The 16,601-nt window shown below is 41.5% G+C and overlaps 1 protein-coding gene across 1 annotated transcript in view; it reads left to right on the forward strand.

Annotated features, from left to right (window-relative positions):
- Positions 1-13,316, forward strand: part of tox (thymocyte selection-associated high mobility group box) — a 39,470-nt gene extending 26,154 nt beyond the window's left edge. Inside the window, exons 5-10 of the mRNA XM_018695910.2 lie at positions 3,098-3,343; positions 5,977-6,213; positions 7,153-7,233; positions 7,348-7,845; positions 11,113-11,274; positions 11,938-13,316. Of these exons, the coding sequence (XP_018551426.1) occupies positions 3,098-3,343; positions 5,977-6,213; positions 7,153-7,233; positions 7,348-7,845; positions 11,113-11,259 (1,209 nt within the window). The 3' untranslated portion in view covers positions 11,260-11,274; positions 11,938-13,316. The remainder of the gene's footprint in view (positions 1-3,097; positions 3,344-5,976; positions 6,214-7,152; positions 7,234-7,347; positions 7,846-11,112; positions 11,275-11,937) is intronic.
- Positions 13,317-16,601: the final 3,285 nt, after the last annotated feature.

Genomic DNA, 16,601 nt, shown 5'->3' on the forward strand with positions numbered 1-16,601 from the left:
ATGAGACTATTGTCAGAGGTTTACAGTGCCTTTAATATCTCTTGTTGAATGAGCAGTACAGCAGATCAGTAAGCAGGGCTTCTTTATGGAAATATTGGGTTTACCTTTACTATACCTTGATATTCCCACCTCAGTTTTTTTAAATTAAAGTGAAACAGAAAATGTACTATATGGTGATGTGTACTTGATATTGAAACATTACATAAAAGGTTACAGAAGATTTTGTCCATATCTCCAACCCTTACATTAGAGCACTGGACACATGATATGATTTCTGATTTTAAAATCAAATATCTGTCAGATCAGCCAATCACAATGACACTACCCAACTGATGCACATTATATTGCTTTTGGTGAGTCTCAGTCTGGTTTCAGGAATAAAAACCAGCATCGTCATCATAATCACTATCATCATAAAAACAATAAAAGCTCAAACACAGAGAAATAATGGTACAGCACATGGAAAAAACAGTTTCATGATCTACTGATTTACACTGTATTTTTACATCACTTTAATTTATGAACAGTCAGCCTGCCAACGTGTGCATGGTTTTTTCTGTAATTTAGACAAAAGACACATAATTTGATCAAAATATTTTGTTGTGCAACATTAAGTTCTAATTTCAGCCCACGATAACTCAACAGCAGACACTGATCGTGTCACTGTAGTTTTCATATTGAATCCTGTCATTAACCACACCTGTGTGAAGATGTGAGCTTGGCAGTGATAAAGCCCACATCAATACTCTTTCCTCTGCCATGACATGAGTCAGGCATTACTCAGCCATCAGGGGTTCCCCCTCTCTTATTGTCTTAGGCCATCAAATCAGAAATGTTTTTCTGACCCCCAGAAGGAAAATCTGCTTTATATTTTTTCCATTGTTAATGCGTCTGTCAGTGATGGTTGCACTCAAATAGCTCCTTTCTATTCTTTACATTTCTGCCCCTGCATTTTCCTTTGGATTCTCATTTTTATTATGCAATAATAATGTTTTGATTAGTTCATCTAAATCCATGTGATTTTTTTATTGAACAGTACATCATCAGTAGTCAAGTCAAATTTTATTTATATAGCGCCAATACACAACAGAAGTTATCTCGAGGCACTGAGCTCAGCTCAGTCCTCAGGATGTGAATGGACTTTTTTAAAATTGTTTTATGTACATGAGGTGAGGGAATAGAGGTTTTCTGGAGGATTCTGACAGCAGAACATTTTGACTATTTACCATTATGACATTTATGCAAGTCCCAACCCAACCAATGCCAAACCACAGCTATTATTTTTCAGCATGTCTACCAGCACGTACATCAATCTGAAACCTCTTTCCATGTTAGAGAAATGTCACTCTGTGCTCCATCTAAATACCGCAGCAGTATTCAGAGCCTGCCGGTAACCGAGTTCAGGTAATGTGTTCCCAGGAGGGGCACAGCGCACCAAACCACATCCGTTATTATTCAAAGCTTACGAAGAGGAAATTCTAAATACATGCTATCAGCCAAGTCCCGTCTTCAGATTAGCAGCGCTAGGTGTCAAAGTTCCCATACTGAGGGTGTTAGCAATGATAACTTTTGTTTTCCTCAGAAATGGACAGAGTATCACTGATGACTAACTCACTGTGAGACTGCTAATTTGACAGTGCCAGTTGAACTTTACTACACAGTGGTAGTAGTGGTAGTAAGTCCTCTCCATGAGCTCCGTCCACACACCAGCATGTGTTGTGAAATAATGCTCTCTAACCAGAACTGCTTAAAACTTTTTTGTTGCTTCTTGCATCATGGATCTGTGGACACTGACCTTCACTTTTTCAAACCTAATTTCCAGGGAAAAAGTCATCTTATATTAGGGCCAATACAGTATCCCACAGTCCTATAGTTTTTTTCTGTTTATTTAGCTAGGTGCTGTGCCTAACTGTCATAATGTGAGGGAAAACACTGTCCATGACACAGGTGTGACAGGAAGACTATGGCTGTCTGGTCCCTTTATTTCTTGCAGCAAACAGCTCTCTGACACATTATTGAGGACCTGGGTGCACAAGGGAATAAACTAGTGCTTCTATCTATTCAGTTTGCACCTGTGGACACCAGCAGATTTTCTCCAGATAAAGTTATGTCACAGGTTCTCTGGAGTGAAGCAGATGGGGTTTAAAATCTCTATTGATGCATTTACATGAGGGGGAATCAATGTTTTAAATGACTTCTGATCCTGTATTCTCTCTGACCTGTCTTGCCTGTTGCCATGGTTACTATCAGATTTTATTATTAGTGAAACCTGGACTACTGCACGCCGTACAAATCCTATCAAGCAAAGGCAGACTCTGTTTCAGAGCTCAAGTAGGTCTGTTACATGAACATGTTATGTAGCACAGATACTGTTTCAGCACACCTGCTGTTTGGTCCAATGTGGAATCAAAGAAACCATGATCTGTCTCAGTGGCATTTTGAGCAGTATTAATTGACTTTGCAAGCATTGGCTTATTTTTAATTTGTGGTTATGTTTTACGTAATGAATGTAACTAATAGGGTTAGGGTTAGACTCTCCATTTTACTGCTGAATGCTCCATTATGTTCACCCGCTAGTAGCACGTGATAGCAAACAGTAACCTGTGTGTTTTGGTCTCTTGCAGCTCCTGAGATGCTCTTTAACTGTTACAGTAAAAAAGGCAGCTAGTTTCTAATTTTTGTATTTGTTGCTGGAAAGCTAGCAAACTGTGGATTTATCAGAGCTGGATAGAGGTTGATGAGAACAGAGGTGGTCTCAAGGTGGAGAAAAATCTCAATGATGATCCAGAGAAATGGGAAGAACCTGAGCTAAATTTCGAGTGTCACAGTAAAGTGTACTCATGTCATTGAGATATTTCAGATTTTCCTTTTTAATAAATTTGCAGAAACCTTTAAAATTCAGTTTTTGCTTTGTTGCTATGGTAAATTAATTGAAATGATTTTAGCATAAGATTGCAACACAGTGAAGGGGTCTGAATAGTTTCTGAATGCTCTATACATCTCAAATTTGGAGAGGAATATTGTGTAGATGTTGGCTGAACACCCATCATATCATTACAGTCATTCACTGTCATTATTGGTTGTTGTCTTTGCACAGATGCAGCAGATGGTGAACTCCGATTCTCGGTTTACCAGCAGCCAACAGCCAATTGAAGCAGCTCTTGGACCCAGGAGCCAATCAGGCATGAGTCAACAGAGTCAGTTGTCCACTATCAACCAATCTCAGCTGGGGCTGAGTGGAAACTCTGTTACCCATAACTCTCCTTCACCTCCTGAAAGCAAATCTGCCACACCATCTCCCTCCAGCTCAGCACACGAGGATGAGAATGATGATGGACTCAGGGTAAAACACACACACACACACACACACACACACACACACACACACACACACACACACACACACACACACACACAGTAGCTTCAACTTGGCAAGCTATGACTCAGTAACTCATAGAAACAAGAGATACAGTGTATGTGTGTGTGTGTGTGTGTGTGTTAATGTTATTTGTCATAATAGACCCATTCTCCCTGCATATCAACTAGATGGAAAGCAGCTCCCTCACTGTTAGGTGTCTCACACTGAAACACTCTGCACCAAACTGAAACTGCTCATATTCTGGGGAAATGAAACCATTATTGTACTGTTGAATGAGTTATCAATTTATTAGGAACACCTAGCTAAAACTAATGCGTTTAAATGATTCTTTTAATGATGAATCTGACTGTCATGAAGGTTTCACTTTGTGTTGAAACTGTGTTAAAGAGGTGCTGATTCACCTGTGTGGTCATTCTGGAGGATGTAGTCCATGTTGCTGCTGAATTGTATTTTGTTTTATGTTGACAGGTGTTCCTATTATTTTGATCAACAGCAAACTACAGTCCTCCAAAATGATCATAGAGTTGAATCAGCACCTCTCGAAAACTCTCCAATAAAACCGTCATGAAGGACGGTTGCATTAGACTGCATTAGTTTTATATGGGTGTACCTAGGCGTACCCCTACCGACCTAGAGACCACACAGTGGAAAAAAAGGCGTGGGACCCACCTCATCTTAAAAAATAATACTAATAATAATTTACCACTCTCCACCCACTCGCCTTATATAATTCAGCTGTACCAGCCACTAGCCTTCAGTAATTATGAGGAAGTGGTACATGTATATGAGGAAAGGCAGGTTTATTGTACAGGAAATGCAACATTTAAAAACAGAATGAAGGAGGAAATAAACTAAATGTAATGTTTACAAATTGAAATGAAATATAATAGATAGGAAACACACTGAACTGTGCAGTAATCAGTTAAAGTTGGGGCTCATTCAAAAGCCCACAAACCATATTTGATCATGTTTAATCAGCTCGTCCCTGTCAGTGATGAGTTCCTACATGAACACACTATTCTCTGTCAAAGGCAGAACAGGTTTGATTATTTCACGAGACATTTGTGTTTTTCTTTTTCTCTGTTTTCTTGTTGCTGGTTGAGAAAAGGTTACATCTTACATCTTCTGTGCACCAACAACGATTTAGCAACATGGCAGCTGAGGGGTCGTTGCTTCTGTGACCTGACTACTCTCAGTCAAATCTGATCAAACCACACCCACACAGTCCTGATGAAGCAGAGTAGCTGAACTCTGTAGTGTTACTTCAGTGAAGACAGAGTTTTATGTCAGAGAAACAGCCATCAGTCGACTGCTACATTGTTCCTGTTCTCATTTTTTGTTTCTTTTGATTTTTTTAAATAGTGGTTTTCAGAGTCACTCTTGTCACTGACCTTTACTGTGATTTGACCTTGATATCATTTTGAAAAATGTTAAGACATCCATGATGCTTTCACACACTAATAAACAGTGTCTGTGTGACCTGCCTTCTTAATGTTCATTAGGTCTGGTTGTATTACACAGCTGTAAAACATGAGTCAGTGGTAGAAGTAAATTAAGTTGGTACAGCTGGTTACAGGGATACACAACACTGATATAAATGGTGGACAATACATTAGAGATGAAAATAAAGGTGAAGGTCAGGAGAATGAACCATGGATATTTAGTTGATGTCAAAGGCAGATGGACGCACACATCTGTTTTTGTGCGTTTAAAAGTTTCAATTTCTATCAACAGACACGTTACTAATGCTTCATTTACAGCTCTGTTATTTCCTAATCATATCATGAATGTTTCCTGTTAGGAACAATGTCATTTGTGGCTAATTACAGGGCAAAATGATTATTATTTTTTTTATTATTCATCATTTATCATTAGAAACTTTTCTTCACATCGTTTTAATTGCATGGTTGTTTATTGACAGATTTCTGCTGCTTGTTTAGCTGACCGCTGTGCACTGACTTAATGCATTTAATTGGGATTAATTAATTAGCAACTAGTGTACCAGCTGAACTTGTCTATTTTATTAGCAATAAGTACCAGAAAACATCCATTTAAATTGTTAGGAAATGCTAATCAAGACTAAATTTCACACGAATGTCTAAAAGGCTAAATGATGAAGGGATGATATTTTATATCCAAAAGGTCAAAGTCTGTGAGCAGAACAGATGAGTGTAGACACTGACAGAGGACTGCTGCTGACGTGCTGCTCTGGCTGTGGTGTCATGGAGACACTATTTGTGAACGTTGTGGATGATTTTTTAACCACTCAGCTGAGGGGCTCCATCAGCTCATCAGTTCTGCTGACTGCTGGGGACTTTCCCCACACTTCAACCTCTGTGGTTGACTTATCCAGTAGCCTGACATCAAACAAGAATGTCTGAGGTCACAGCAGTCATATGAGAGTCTTCAAAGACACCAACAGAAGTGTGAGATGTTAAAATGCTGAAGACAAAAGTAGGGAAAATTTCCTCTAAGAATTGCAGTGTCTGAATGATACACTCATACAACCAACCATGTTATTTTCATACCACTCTTTTAGTTTTTATATATTTTTGCTACAAACCTAAACATACTCCACCTCCCTCTTGTGTTCTCAGCATGGCACTGGAGCAGAGAAGCGGCCAGCAGCAGTGGACATCTCCAAGAAACCGAAAACACCAAAGAAGAAGAAGAGGAAGGACCCCAATGAGCCAGTGAAACCAGTGTCTGCCTACGCCTTGTTCTTCAGGGACACCCAAGCCAACATCAAGGCCCAGAACCCCAACGCCACCTTCGGGGAGGTGTCAAAGATCGTGGCCTCCATGTGGGATGGTCTGGGAGAGGAACAGAAACAGGTAGATCCTCCTGCTCATTTTAATATTTTAATGAACTTGGGGATCCCGGGAGTTTTCCACTCAAATTTTAAATTTGTCCAATTCTTGAAAAATGGGATGGTTTATGATGAAATACTTTGAGAATTCACACACAGTAAGACTCAGACCTGTGTGTGTGAGCATCCAACACATGGCACGACTCTTCTCCAGTACAGCAGGCTTTATTTACCAACAAGTGTTTGGCTCTGTTGCCTTCATCAGGGTTCGGATGTTTCCTGTTTCCTTATATACAGCACATCAGTCTGTCATGTGATTCAGCATGTATTCAAAATTTAACACAGCTCATGTGAAATTTACATCTGTATTTGAATTTAACACATCCATTCATGAACTGCGTCTCCAGTTAAGTTGAAATCAGTGTTGTCCTGACAGCAGAGCTGTGCCTGAGTGCAGCCTCACAGTCTGGCAGGCTGCAGACTCTGAGCCTTGTTTCTGAATATGATGGCAGATGGTGGAAGAAAAGAAATAACATGTTTATCCTCTTCACTAAACCATCAAGGAAACAAATGCAGCCTGAGTGATATCAGGGAGGGACAATGAACAGCTTCATCGTCTCTGACAGGAAACATCAGGTCTGACAATACAACTGAGAGCATCAGTCATTACTGACTTTGAAAAATTGCAAACAACTGGCAATGCAACTGAACTGAGGAAAGTTCAGATTGAGAGAGGAGTTGTAGTAGGTGCCTTAGGAATTCATTTTGATGGTTTAGTGTTATTAAATGAGTCAGCTGGGGGACGTACTGTGAGCCCCATGGCAGGTATACCCCATATACTGAAGACTTTACACATGATTAAAAGGTCTTACTTCACTAATGAGATGCATTTGTAGAATGTGTTTTAGTGATACAGGCTGATCATCCAGTCGTTCTGCAGAGAAGTAAAATGTTTGTATTTCAGATGTACAAGAAGAAGACAGAGACGGCAAAGAAGGAGTATCTGAAACAACTGGCTGCCTATAGAGCCAGCCTGGTCTCACAGGTAACACACACACACACACACACACACACACACACACACTCTCTCTCTAATAATTCAATGCTGATGCTGATGCTGAAGCCTGCAAACTGACTGTCACTTTCTCTCCCTCTCCAGAGTTACAGTGACCCATCTGACATGAAGCTGCCCCACTCCTCCTCCTCATCTTCCTCTTCCTCCTCTACCTCAATGTTTACACCCAAACCTTCAATCTACCCTGGTCACCCAGGCCAGCACCCCCCTTCCAGCTCACTCACCCACCCTCACCCTCTCCCTCACCCTCAGCATTCAGGCATGTACATGCCATACCCTCACCCGTCCCATCCCTCCCACGCTTCAAGCCCTGGCCTCGGCCCCCACCTGTCCCCCCCTCACACCCAGATCCACCCCCAGCTCCAGCCTCTGTCCTCCAGGGGGACCGTGCCGCGGCCCAGCGTCCCCCACCAGGGAGCTCTGTCCCTCGGCAGCGTGGTGGCAGCGTCCACCCCCCCTCTGCAGGTCACCCCTCCTCTCCATAGCCAGGCACACATGGGAGGACTGCACAGTCCACACCATCAGCACCAGCAGCTCAGTGGACATTCAATGGGAATGTCACACTCTCCTGCCATCACACAGGTCAGTCACTGTATAATGGCTGCTCTCCATCTGTTTTTTACTTGTTTGTTCATTAACAGTGTGATATACTGTCACCAGGCATATTTACCTCTGTGGTCGTGAAAATGTGCTGCATGTATGCAGCAGGTTGAGTTTCTACAATGACATTTTGATTGTTTATTCTCCGGTAGAGTGAGGAGGAAAAGCCATACATTAGTTAATCATTTTAGAAGCCAACCTGTTTGAACCGCAGGATCTTCATCAGAGCGGAGACAATGAAAACTGTTTGGTGGCCATTTTTAAAGTCATCTTCATGAGCACCCAGGATTTACTTCATGTGAAAATGACTGACCACTCAGTGAAGTGATTCACTAATGTTCTAAATAACTTACCTTTATGGTTAGCATCTGCTCAGATTGCAGCACCAATTGGCTGATGCAGTGACTGTATCACAGCTGGAGAGCAAAATTTTACTTTGTCATGATTTAATACAATAATATGTTTTTAGTTTTTTACAGTCATGTCCATTTCCTTTCACAGTACACTGTGAGATGATACTGTTACTCAGAAAACAAGCATTTATTTTCAGATTCATACTGACTTGTTCTTCACTTTGTGACACCTGCAGTGTGAACACTTTACTTATGTATGGAACTGGGACACAGATAGTGTTTCATCTGTGCTCTTCAGTTTGTGCTTGTCTCTGTGGCTCATCAGTTACATACACACTCAGTCTGCCCATTTCCTCCACACAACTTCCTTATTTTACTGTAGAGGCTGCACACGGGTGAGATAGATGAATTTATCAGCAGAGGAGACAACACACACACACACACACAGAATGGACAACAGTGAGAGGAAACACTGTATTGAATTCAGTTTAATTGGATAAAACTGATGAATCCAGCCTGTCCTAATTAATAATTATAATAATCATACCTATTATTGAGCTCCTGTTGATTAGTTGACCTAAGAATGGATGTGTTCTTAGACACAGGAAATACGCTGGAAGTTATAAAAAACAGTTTGTGATAGTCAAGCTTTAGAAACTTGTTATGGAAAATCAGTTTTTAATGAGAGACATGTTGGATGAATGCTGGTCAGACCTTTGGTCTGTCTGTCTCTGTCTACCTGTGTCTCATCTAACAGAGGTGTCTTTTACACAGAGACACACTGTATCCACATTAGACATTCCCTCAAATACACCACTTCTGTTTGTTCACACTGAACCACACACAGTCACGGTGCGATGTCGTCCCATTGAGTGATTTTATACGGCACGCCGATCAGAGGGGTGATGTGTAACACAGCAGCCTCTGGTCGTCGTCTGTCCCGCCGTGCTGTGCCGGCATCATGCTGGCCAATCGACGTTGACATGATTAAACTCCAGTGCCAGCTTAAGAACAGTGAGGTGGAATAAAGGTGCATTATTCCCACCCTAAACAGGTGGTTCAGTCATCCCATCAGCCTCTTCCCTCTCTGTCAGTTACTCTACAGAGACAGGAGGAGGAGGGAGGCTGGCTGTGAAAGGAGTATAAATATGAACTTGTGGTGAGTCCAGTGTGAGACAGTGTGAGTGTCTTGTCCAGATAGTTTAAAAAATGGGGGGATGGATTGCCATGGAGTCTCACTTCCCATTTTATCCCCCTTTGTATAGCGTACTTTTAAATCTCTCACTCTGATAATCCCCTCTCTCTCTCCTCCATTTTGCATATTTGGAGAAAACAAAAAAAAAGAAAAAAGAAAAGGTGAAGAAAAAAAAGAGAGGACACAGTGACAGAGCTCCAAACTTTTTTTTTCTCTAGGTGAAGAGTGGGAAATGATGGGGGAAGGGAGAGAGAGCGGGGGAGAGAGGAGAGAGAGAGACAAAGGAGGCAGATGGGGTCTTTGTGAAGGAGTGAAGGAGAAGAATTTGCTAAACAATGGATGAATAGGTGAGGTAGAGGAGGAGAGGGGGAGGTGAGGGGGAGAACCCAGCCACCTGCTGTGCTCCTCTTTCACTCACAACACTCAGATTAACTTCCCATTCAGTCTCTCTCTCTCTCTCTCTCTCTCTCTCTCTCTCTCTCTCTCTCTCTCTCTCTCTCTCTCTCTCTCAGACACGCTCACTCCTGCTCTCACTCATCTTTCCCTTTTTCCATCTCTTCTGGTTAGAGACAAGCTCACCTACTTTTCCCTCTCCTCCCTCTCCTCCTCCCCTGCTTCCTCCTCTCCTCTTACCTTTTCATGTCGTCTCTTCCTCCTCCCTCCTGACAGTGGCTCTGTCATTACTGCTGGCGAACCTGCGACTGCACCTTTTCCTTTTCTCTTCAGCTGGATTCATGATGTCATCCACACCCGTATCCATCAGACACCATCAGCTGTTTACAGACTGATCCACCATTACTACAAACACGTCACATTGAAACACAGATTTTCAAAGTCTCACACTGTGATTACATTTAGGCGAACTGGTGCCATTAACAGAATGCCAAATGAGCTATTAGCAGTTCTTGTTTGCAGTGGATGTGCAGACAGCTGTCACTAGGTTACTTTGCTCATGAAGGAAACTTCAAAAGGTGATGATTCTAAACTTGTAGGTTGTGCTGTTAAACTTTTAAGTGGCTTTATGGACTTTTTCTGATATTTATTATGAACATCAGAGATAATAATATCCTTGGAAAGTGTAGGTCACACTGAATATAAAGACACATTCTGACATGCCTTTGTCAGTCCAATCTGAACCAATCTGGGTTCAGATTGGACTGAGTGAGAGGGAGTGTGACTTCCAACACAGATTACAGTGCTAAGAGTTGTGGTTTAAAAAAACGCTGCGTGTTTTCAGACAGTCTGTCCGGGGAAGACGTCCAGACTGTTGTACTCAGTTGTTCACATTAAAATGATCAAAGTTAATAAAAAAAAAGAGAGATGCACAATGCCTGGCTCCTCTCTCACCTCTGCTATATTGCTACTATTAAGAAGACTCCTTGTTTACACTGAACCAGATGAAGCTGGTGCCGCCCCGTGTTCACTGTCCCAGGGTCATGACATGTAACACAAGTGCTTCAGAGGTTTTGGAAAGTTAGAGAAATAGTTGGAAACAGACCCATATCTGACATAGACAAGGTGCCGACTGTCTCAGAGGCAGATCTCACACACACACACACACACACAGAGAGTACACATGCAGACATGGCTGAGCAGCCATCATTTCTTCTTCTCTCTGTGTGTACCCAGTCAGCTGTTCACACTCCTGGATGTCTCTCCCTCCACACAAATTATTTAACAGGTAGTTTTACTTTCTTTCAGGGCTACCTTCCCTCCCTTCAGTCTGACTACCAGCCAATAGGAGGAGGTATGCTTAATGGTGGAGCAGTGATGTCATCATCAGTGGACTACCACCAGCTTGGCCGACACACACCAAACCACCATCCCCTCTCTGGACTGGAGCACTGATTACCATGGCAACGGGTAGGTATTAATCATTGATTATCATTATCAGGTTTTTAAAAAGTAACTGAACACCCCCTGATAATCTTCTCCACCCCCAGTAGTTGAACTCACTACTTAAGACTTTGGACCAGCAGAACATCGATATAAAGAAATGATTGCTATTCCCTTCACCTGTCGGTGGCTTTAATGTAGATCAGTACATCTCTGCATCAGAATGTCTTGACTGAAAATGACTGAAAATGACTGAAATGGCAAAATGAGTTTCGACAGGATGGAGGAACAGTGGAGAGAAGATCTGTGAGGGGGGGTGTCATGACAAAACAGTGTTAGCTTGCTCTTCAGTAGTTAGCTGGACTGTAGGACATGACGACGAGTAAACAAAGCACAGTGTTTACATGGTGGACAGGTCAGATTCAGGTTTACATCAGAACGTCAGAGTGTCAGAAACTGTGTCTTGGTTACATTCACTAGGTTGTGAATGACAGTGAGTAGCACCACTGGTCGATTTCAAGAGCAGTCAGTACATCGTGTCTGGTAGTGTGGTATTTACCAAACCTGCAGTGCCCTCTGCAAGCTGCATCTGTCACTTACAGGACGAATCATGGAAGCAACAGGACAGATGTCAGGTGCAGTAAATATCCAGTGTCTTTGTCACTGATTGTTTCTTCTCTCCTCTTCCAGAGGTGGTCAAAGAGACAAACCTCTGTATCTGAGCTAATCTCAGGACAAACCTCAACCAAGCCCTTGAACTGCCACACCATAGAGACCTCCAGCCTCACCTCTACATGAACACAGGCCAGCCGAGTCCAGCAGCCCGGGGACTCAACCAACCAAGAGACCACCAAAACCTGAACCGAGCTCAACACAAACAGAAGCAGGACAGTGATCATTTACTGCAGGGGACATGCTATGGTTTGAGTTGAAAATGTGTACACCAGTGAGGACAGGTGGGCAGGTACTGTGTTTTGAACCATGCTGATAGATGTATATACTCCAAAAGGGATATTCTGTCCAATTTCCGCTTAGCCCTTAACAGTTCATCCCTAGTTTCTCATTTTGTAAAAATGGTGTTAACCATCATTTCCCAAAGGCTCTGAAGAGCAAGTGTAAATTGCTGTAAGATAATTTTGTGAGTTGTCGATTTAAAACCAATTGATTTTTTTTTCTTTGGCCTCATAATTGCTGTATCCTTCTACAACCAAAGCCAGAGGAACACAGCACACAAATGAAGGGTTAATTAGCAAACACAACAGATTTTAACAAATCGTGTTTCTTCAGTTAATTGAATAGAAGCCTTTGGTTTGTTGCAGTATGGACTGAGGTCCCACACACTGTCTGTAGAGACAAAAAAATGTAACGTGATTCTGACAAAGAAGAAGCAGCGCTGAACACACAGATGAGTGAATTCACACTGTTTTATTCAGTTAAAGACAGATAGGAGAAAGAGGTGGAAAGCACCTGAAGCTGTTTGTGCCTCTTTAACCACGCACTGACTGTGAATAACGATTAAACAACTTTCATTGTTCTCTCACACTGAGGCTCAGATCTGCAGGGTAGAAATCCAATGTATTTTAGTCCTTGAAATAATGAAATGTCAAACAATTCTTTGTTAAAAAAAAAAAAAAGAAAGAAACAAAAATACTCCTTTGTACAATGACAGCTCCTCCTCCTGGCATATGTCTGTTGATAATATTGATTTGGATCCAAACTGTGTGTGAGTGTGTGAAGTGTTAATGAGAGAGAGCGGCTGATTGGGTTGCATGGTCTCTTTTTCATCTCTGTTTCTCTGTGCTGAGAGGCTATTTAAGAAACTATAACTGTTGCTGGGTTGGAGATGTTTTAATGTTGTTTTTGTAATCAATTCAAGTTTTGTTTTAGTGTTAATGATGATGATGAGAGACATATCTCTCGCTCTGTATCTCTTTGTATTAATGTGTTTTTTTGGCAGATGAAAGAACTCTGGGCAACAACGACCATGAAGATTTTTTTATTTTTAGATTCTAATAATGTGTTTGAGAATAAAGTCAGTGCTGCACTGATGTGCAGTCATTACTCCCAAACCTCTGGCTCTTTTATGTTGTTTATTTTGGAACGACTTGTGACAGCTGCTTTAATTAACTGCACAGAGTAATGTACACCTTTACCACTGCGGCAACACACTTCACCTTGTGTCTGTATCTTGGCTTTTGCATTTATGCAGAGTAAGTAAGCTGTAATTGGAAAATAAATGCCTTGAAAGTCCTGGAAAATATGTATTCAGCTCTCATCAGATCTTGTAAAACTAGTTTTAACAGAAATTTCATCACAGTGGTTCTCAACCATCTTTCAGCCAGTCGCTCATTCCACCACTGAAACACCTTTGTACCAGTATGTATGCAGTCCAGGACTTGTCATTTAGCAACTTAATCAGGTCAAAATTCTAATGTTAATTCACAGTCTATAACTGCTCTGTACATACAGAGCAGTTATAGACTGTGACTCAGGATGGTGAACATGGTTAACTATATACAGTGGCTTCAGAAAGTATTGAGAAATGTTATTGTGTTGTAGAATTAGATGGATAGATATGCTGTTTCTGCCCATCAGTCTACACTCAACAACCCATAATCACATAGTGAAAACATGTCATTAAAAGTTATGCAAATGTATGACCGATCAAAAACTGAAAACTCACTAACAGTAAGTAGAAGTCCGTGGCAGCAGTTAGAGCTTCAGTCTTGTTGGTTCAGTCTCTACAGTCTTTGAACACCTGGATTTGGGCAGTTTATCCCATTCTTCCTGACAGATCCTCTCCAGCTCCGTCAGATTGGATGGAAGTGTCTGTGAACTGCCATCTTCAGGTCTCTCCACAGATGTTCTGTGGGGTTTCAGTCTGCTCTGTGGGACAGTCAGAGACCTGAAGACACTCTGGTGTTGTCTTGGCTCCAGGTCATTGTAGTGCTGCTAGGTGAACTGTGACCTGTCTCAGTCTCAGGTCTCTCTGGAGCAGGTTTTCTCTTCAAGGATGTTTTTTCATCCCAAGTGATGAAAAAACAAATTAATTCTGCTTCATTATGAACAAATATAAAACCTTAATATTCTGATTCATGTCATACAGACACTCTGTGATAATGTGGTTTAACTTTTGAAAGGCACTGACAAAATAATAGGTTCAAGATTATTAGATATAGCACCTTCAAAGGTATACAAAATAAGATGAACTGTCTGTCTGTATTGTTAGTGATAAGATTCAGATGCCACTGTGAAGCACTGAATCCTCAGCATGATGGTCAATGGTCTGATAGACAGCAACATGTATATGATTAATAATCAATTCAGCTACACCGGGAGCACTAATTCAGAGAGGTGACTGTGTCAGAGGTGTGGGGGTATTACCAGTTTTGACGTGTATAAATCACAAACATACCACAGGGTCCATCAGGAATTTCTCCTCCTGCCCTCAACATTTATACCTGCCTGAGGACTGAGGACTCTGTTACATGAGTGGTAACAACACAAGGTGTGGGTGGTGTAGTCCAGGTGTCAGTGCAGCCTGGTATTTAACTAGACTGATCAATTAGTAGTGTTCTCTTTCTTTTTAATACTGCTTATACAGCTTCTCTAACAATCAAGAGTTCCAGAAATGTTTCAGTGGATCTATTTCTAACCAAACAGAGTGTGTGCCGATCAGTGGTTGAACATAATTCTCAACTGTTCACAAAAACCTCCAGCTCCAACAACATGTGAAGGTTTTCTGTTTTTCCCTAGTGACCAAAAAAGTGGTTTGATGAGCTATTTTGAATAATTAAGTCTGATTTAAAAAAACACAGTGAAATTGTGGAGTCCACAAGTCTATGAGACAGATCATGTATTTCTCCCCTTTAATTAAATTTCTAATTTCTACTGTCATGAATCCACTGCTTTCTTTCATAAGCTGCTCCTCTCTAACTCAGCAGGTACACACTGCCCCCTGATGGCAACAGTAGGGAGCTGCACCTAGTTCTTGCACTCTCTTCATTTGAAGGTATCCTCTCCTCAAATCCAGCTCAGCATGGACCATTTAATCTGAATACCACACAGTACCAACAGCTCCTGTGGAATAGATGTGTTTTAGTGAAAGGATGCATTACTGTTCAACTGAAATGGTGAATAGAAATAAATCAAAATGTCCATACATTATAATTTTAAGAAAAACTAGCAAATAAGACATAGACAGAATAGCTACAGTTTAATATGGTGACGTCTTTAAAGCCTCTCTCTGTGTAGCCTCTCTCCCTCACTGCTCTGATCAACCTCATGTCCTGCAGTATGACCAGCTGTCTTCAGGAAAATGTCCATTGTCCACCACCTGCCCAGCATCAAAGAGCAGACAGACCAGGTTAGATACTTGCTAATAAACATAATGAAGCATTTAGATGCTAAAGAGCCAGATGTTCTTCAAACAGAGCTAAAAGAAGAGTAAATGTTGGACTATCAGGTGGAGGCGTGGCTCACTGCTTTTTTGCTCACTGTAGAGAAGCAGCTGTTTGCCAACATTTTCTTTTATTCATTTGGCACATACTTTTGTCTTTTTGACGTCTTTGAGAAAATGGCTTCTCCTCAAGATTTCCTGCATCACAGTGACAGGGGGGTGACTCAGTACAGGCTGGGTCAGAACTGACCACACTGACTCAGGGTCCTCTACAGCAAAGAGCCGAGGAAACCAGCTGTTGTGGAGACAGTAGACAGTGATCTGGTAAAGGCTTGGTAAGTGTAAAGCTAACCCTCTGTGTCGGCAGGGTGGACCAGTGAAACCCAACACACTGTAACATTTGTCTTGGTGCCAAAAGCGAAACCCAACCCAGCAGTGACACACTAATGGCTGACTTGTGCTCCTCTGAAGATATATGTCAATGTGTCTGCAAACCTCTGCAGACAAGGGTGTTCTGGGTAACCACAGGTCACAGAGGCTCACAGAGGAGCCTACACACACACACTTCCTAAATCTCAACAACACGTAGTACAGACTTACACATCAGGAAAGCGGATTAGTGGATTTAGTTTCTGTCAGGATGTGGGTTCCAAACAGAGATGAAGACAAATATAAACATACTACATACTAATATTAAAAAAAATCAAGGTAGACAAAAAACAAAAACAAAAAACAAATACTAGTTTCCAGAGATTTTTTTTTTTTTTTTGCAAATCCCAGTTTCACTTCAAGGCCATTTAGTAGCTGTACAAGATTGAACCACATCACATGATCTTTAGCAGATGGAGTTTGCTAACGTTTAAAAGATTAGTGGTGATCACAGTGAATGAAGTTCATGAAATAAAAAAAAGTTTCCTAAGTAATCTCTCACTGAGAGCTCCAGAGCTGCGAGGTG

The sequence above is a fragment of the Lates calcarifer genome, linkage group LG4, assembly GCF_001640805.2.
Source record: "Lates calcarifer isolate ASB-BC8 linkage group LG4, TLL_Latcal_v3, whole genome shotgun sequence".
Classification (NCBI taxonomy): domain Eukaryota; kingdom Metazoa; phylum Chordata; class Actinopteri; family Centropomidae; genus Lates; species Lates calcarifer.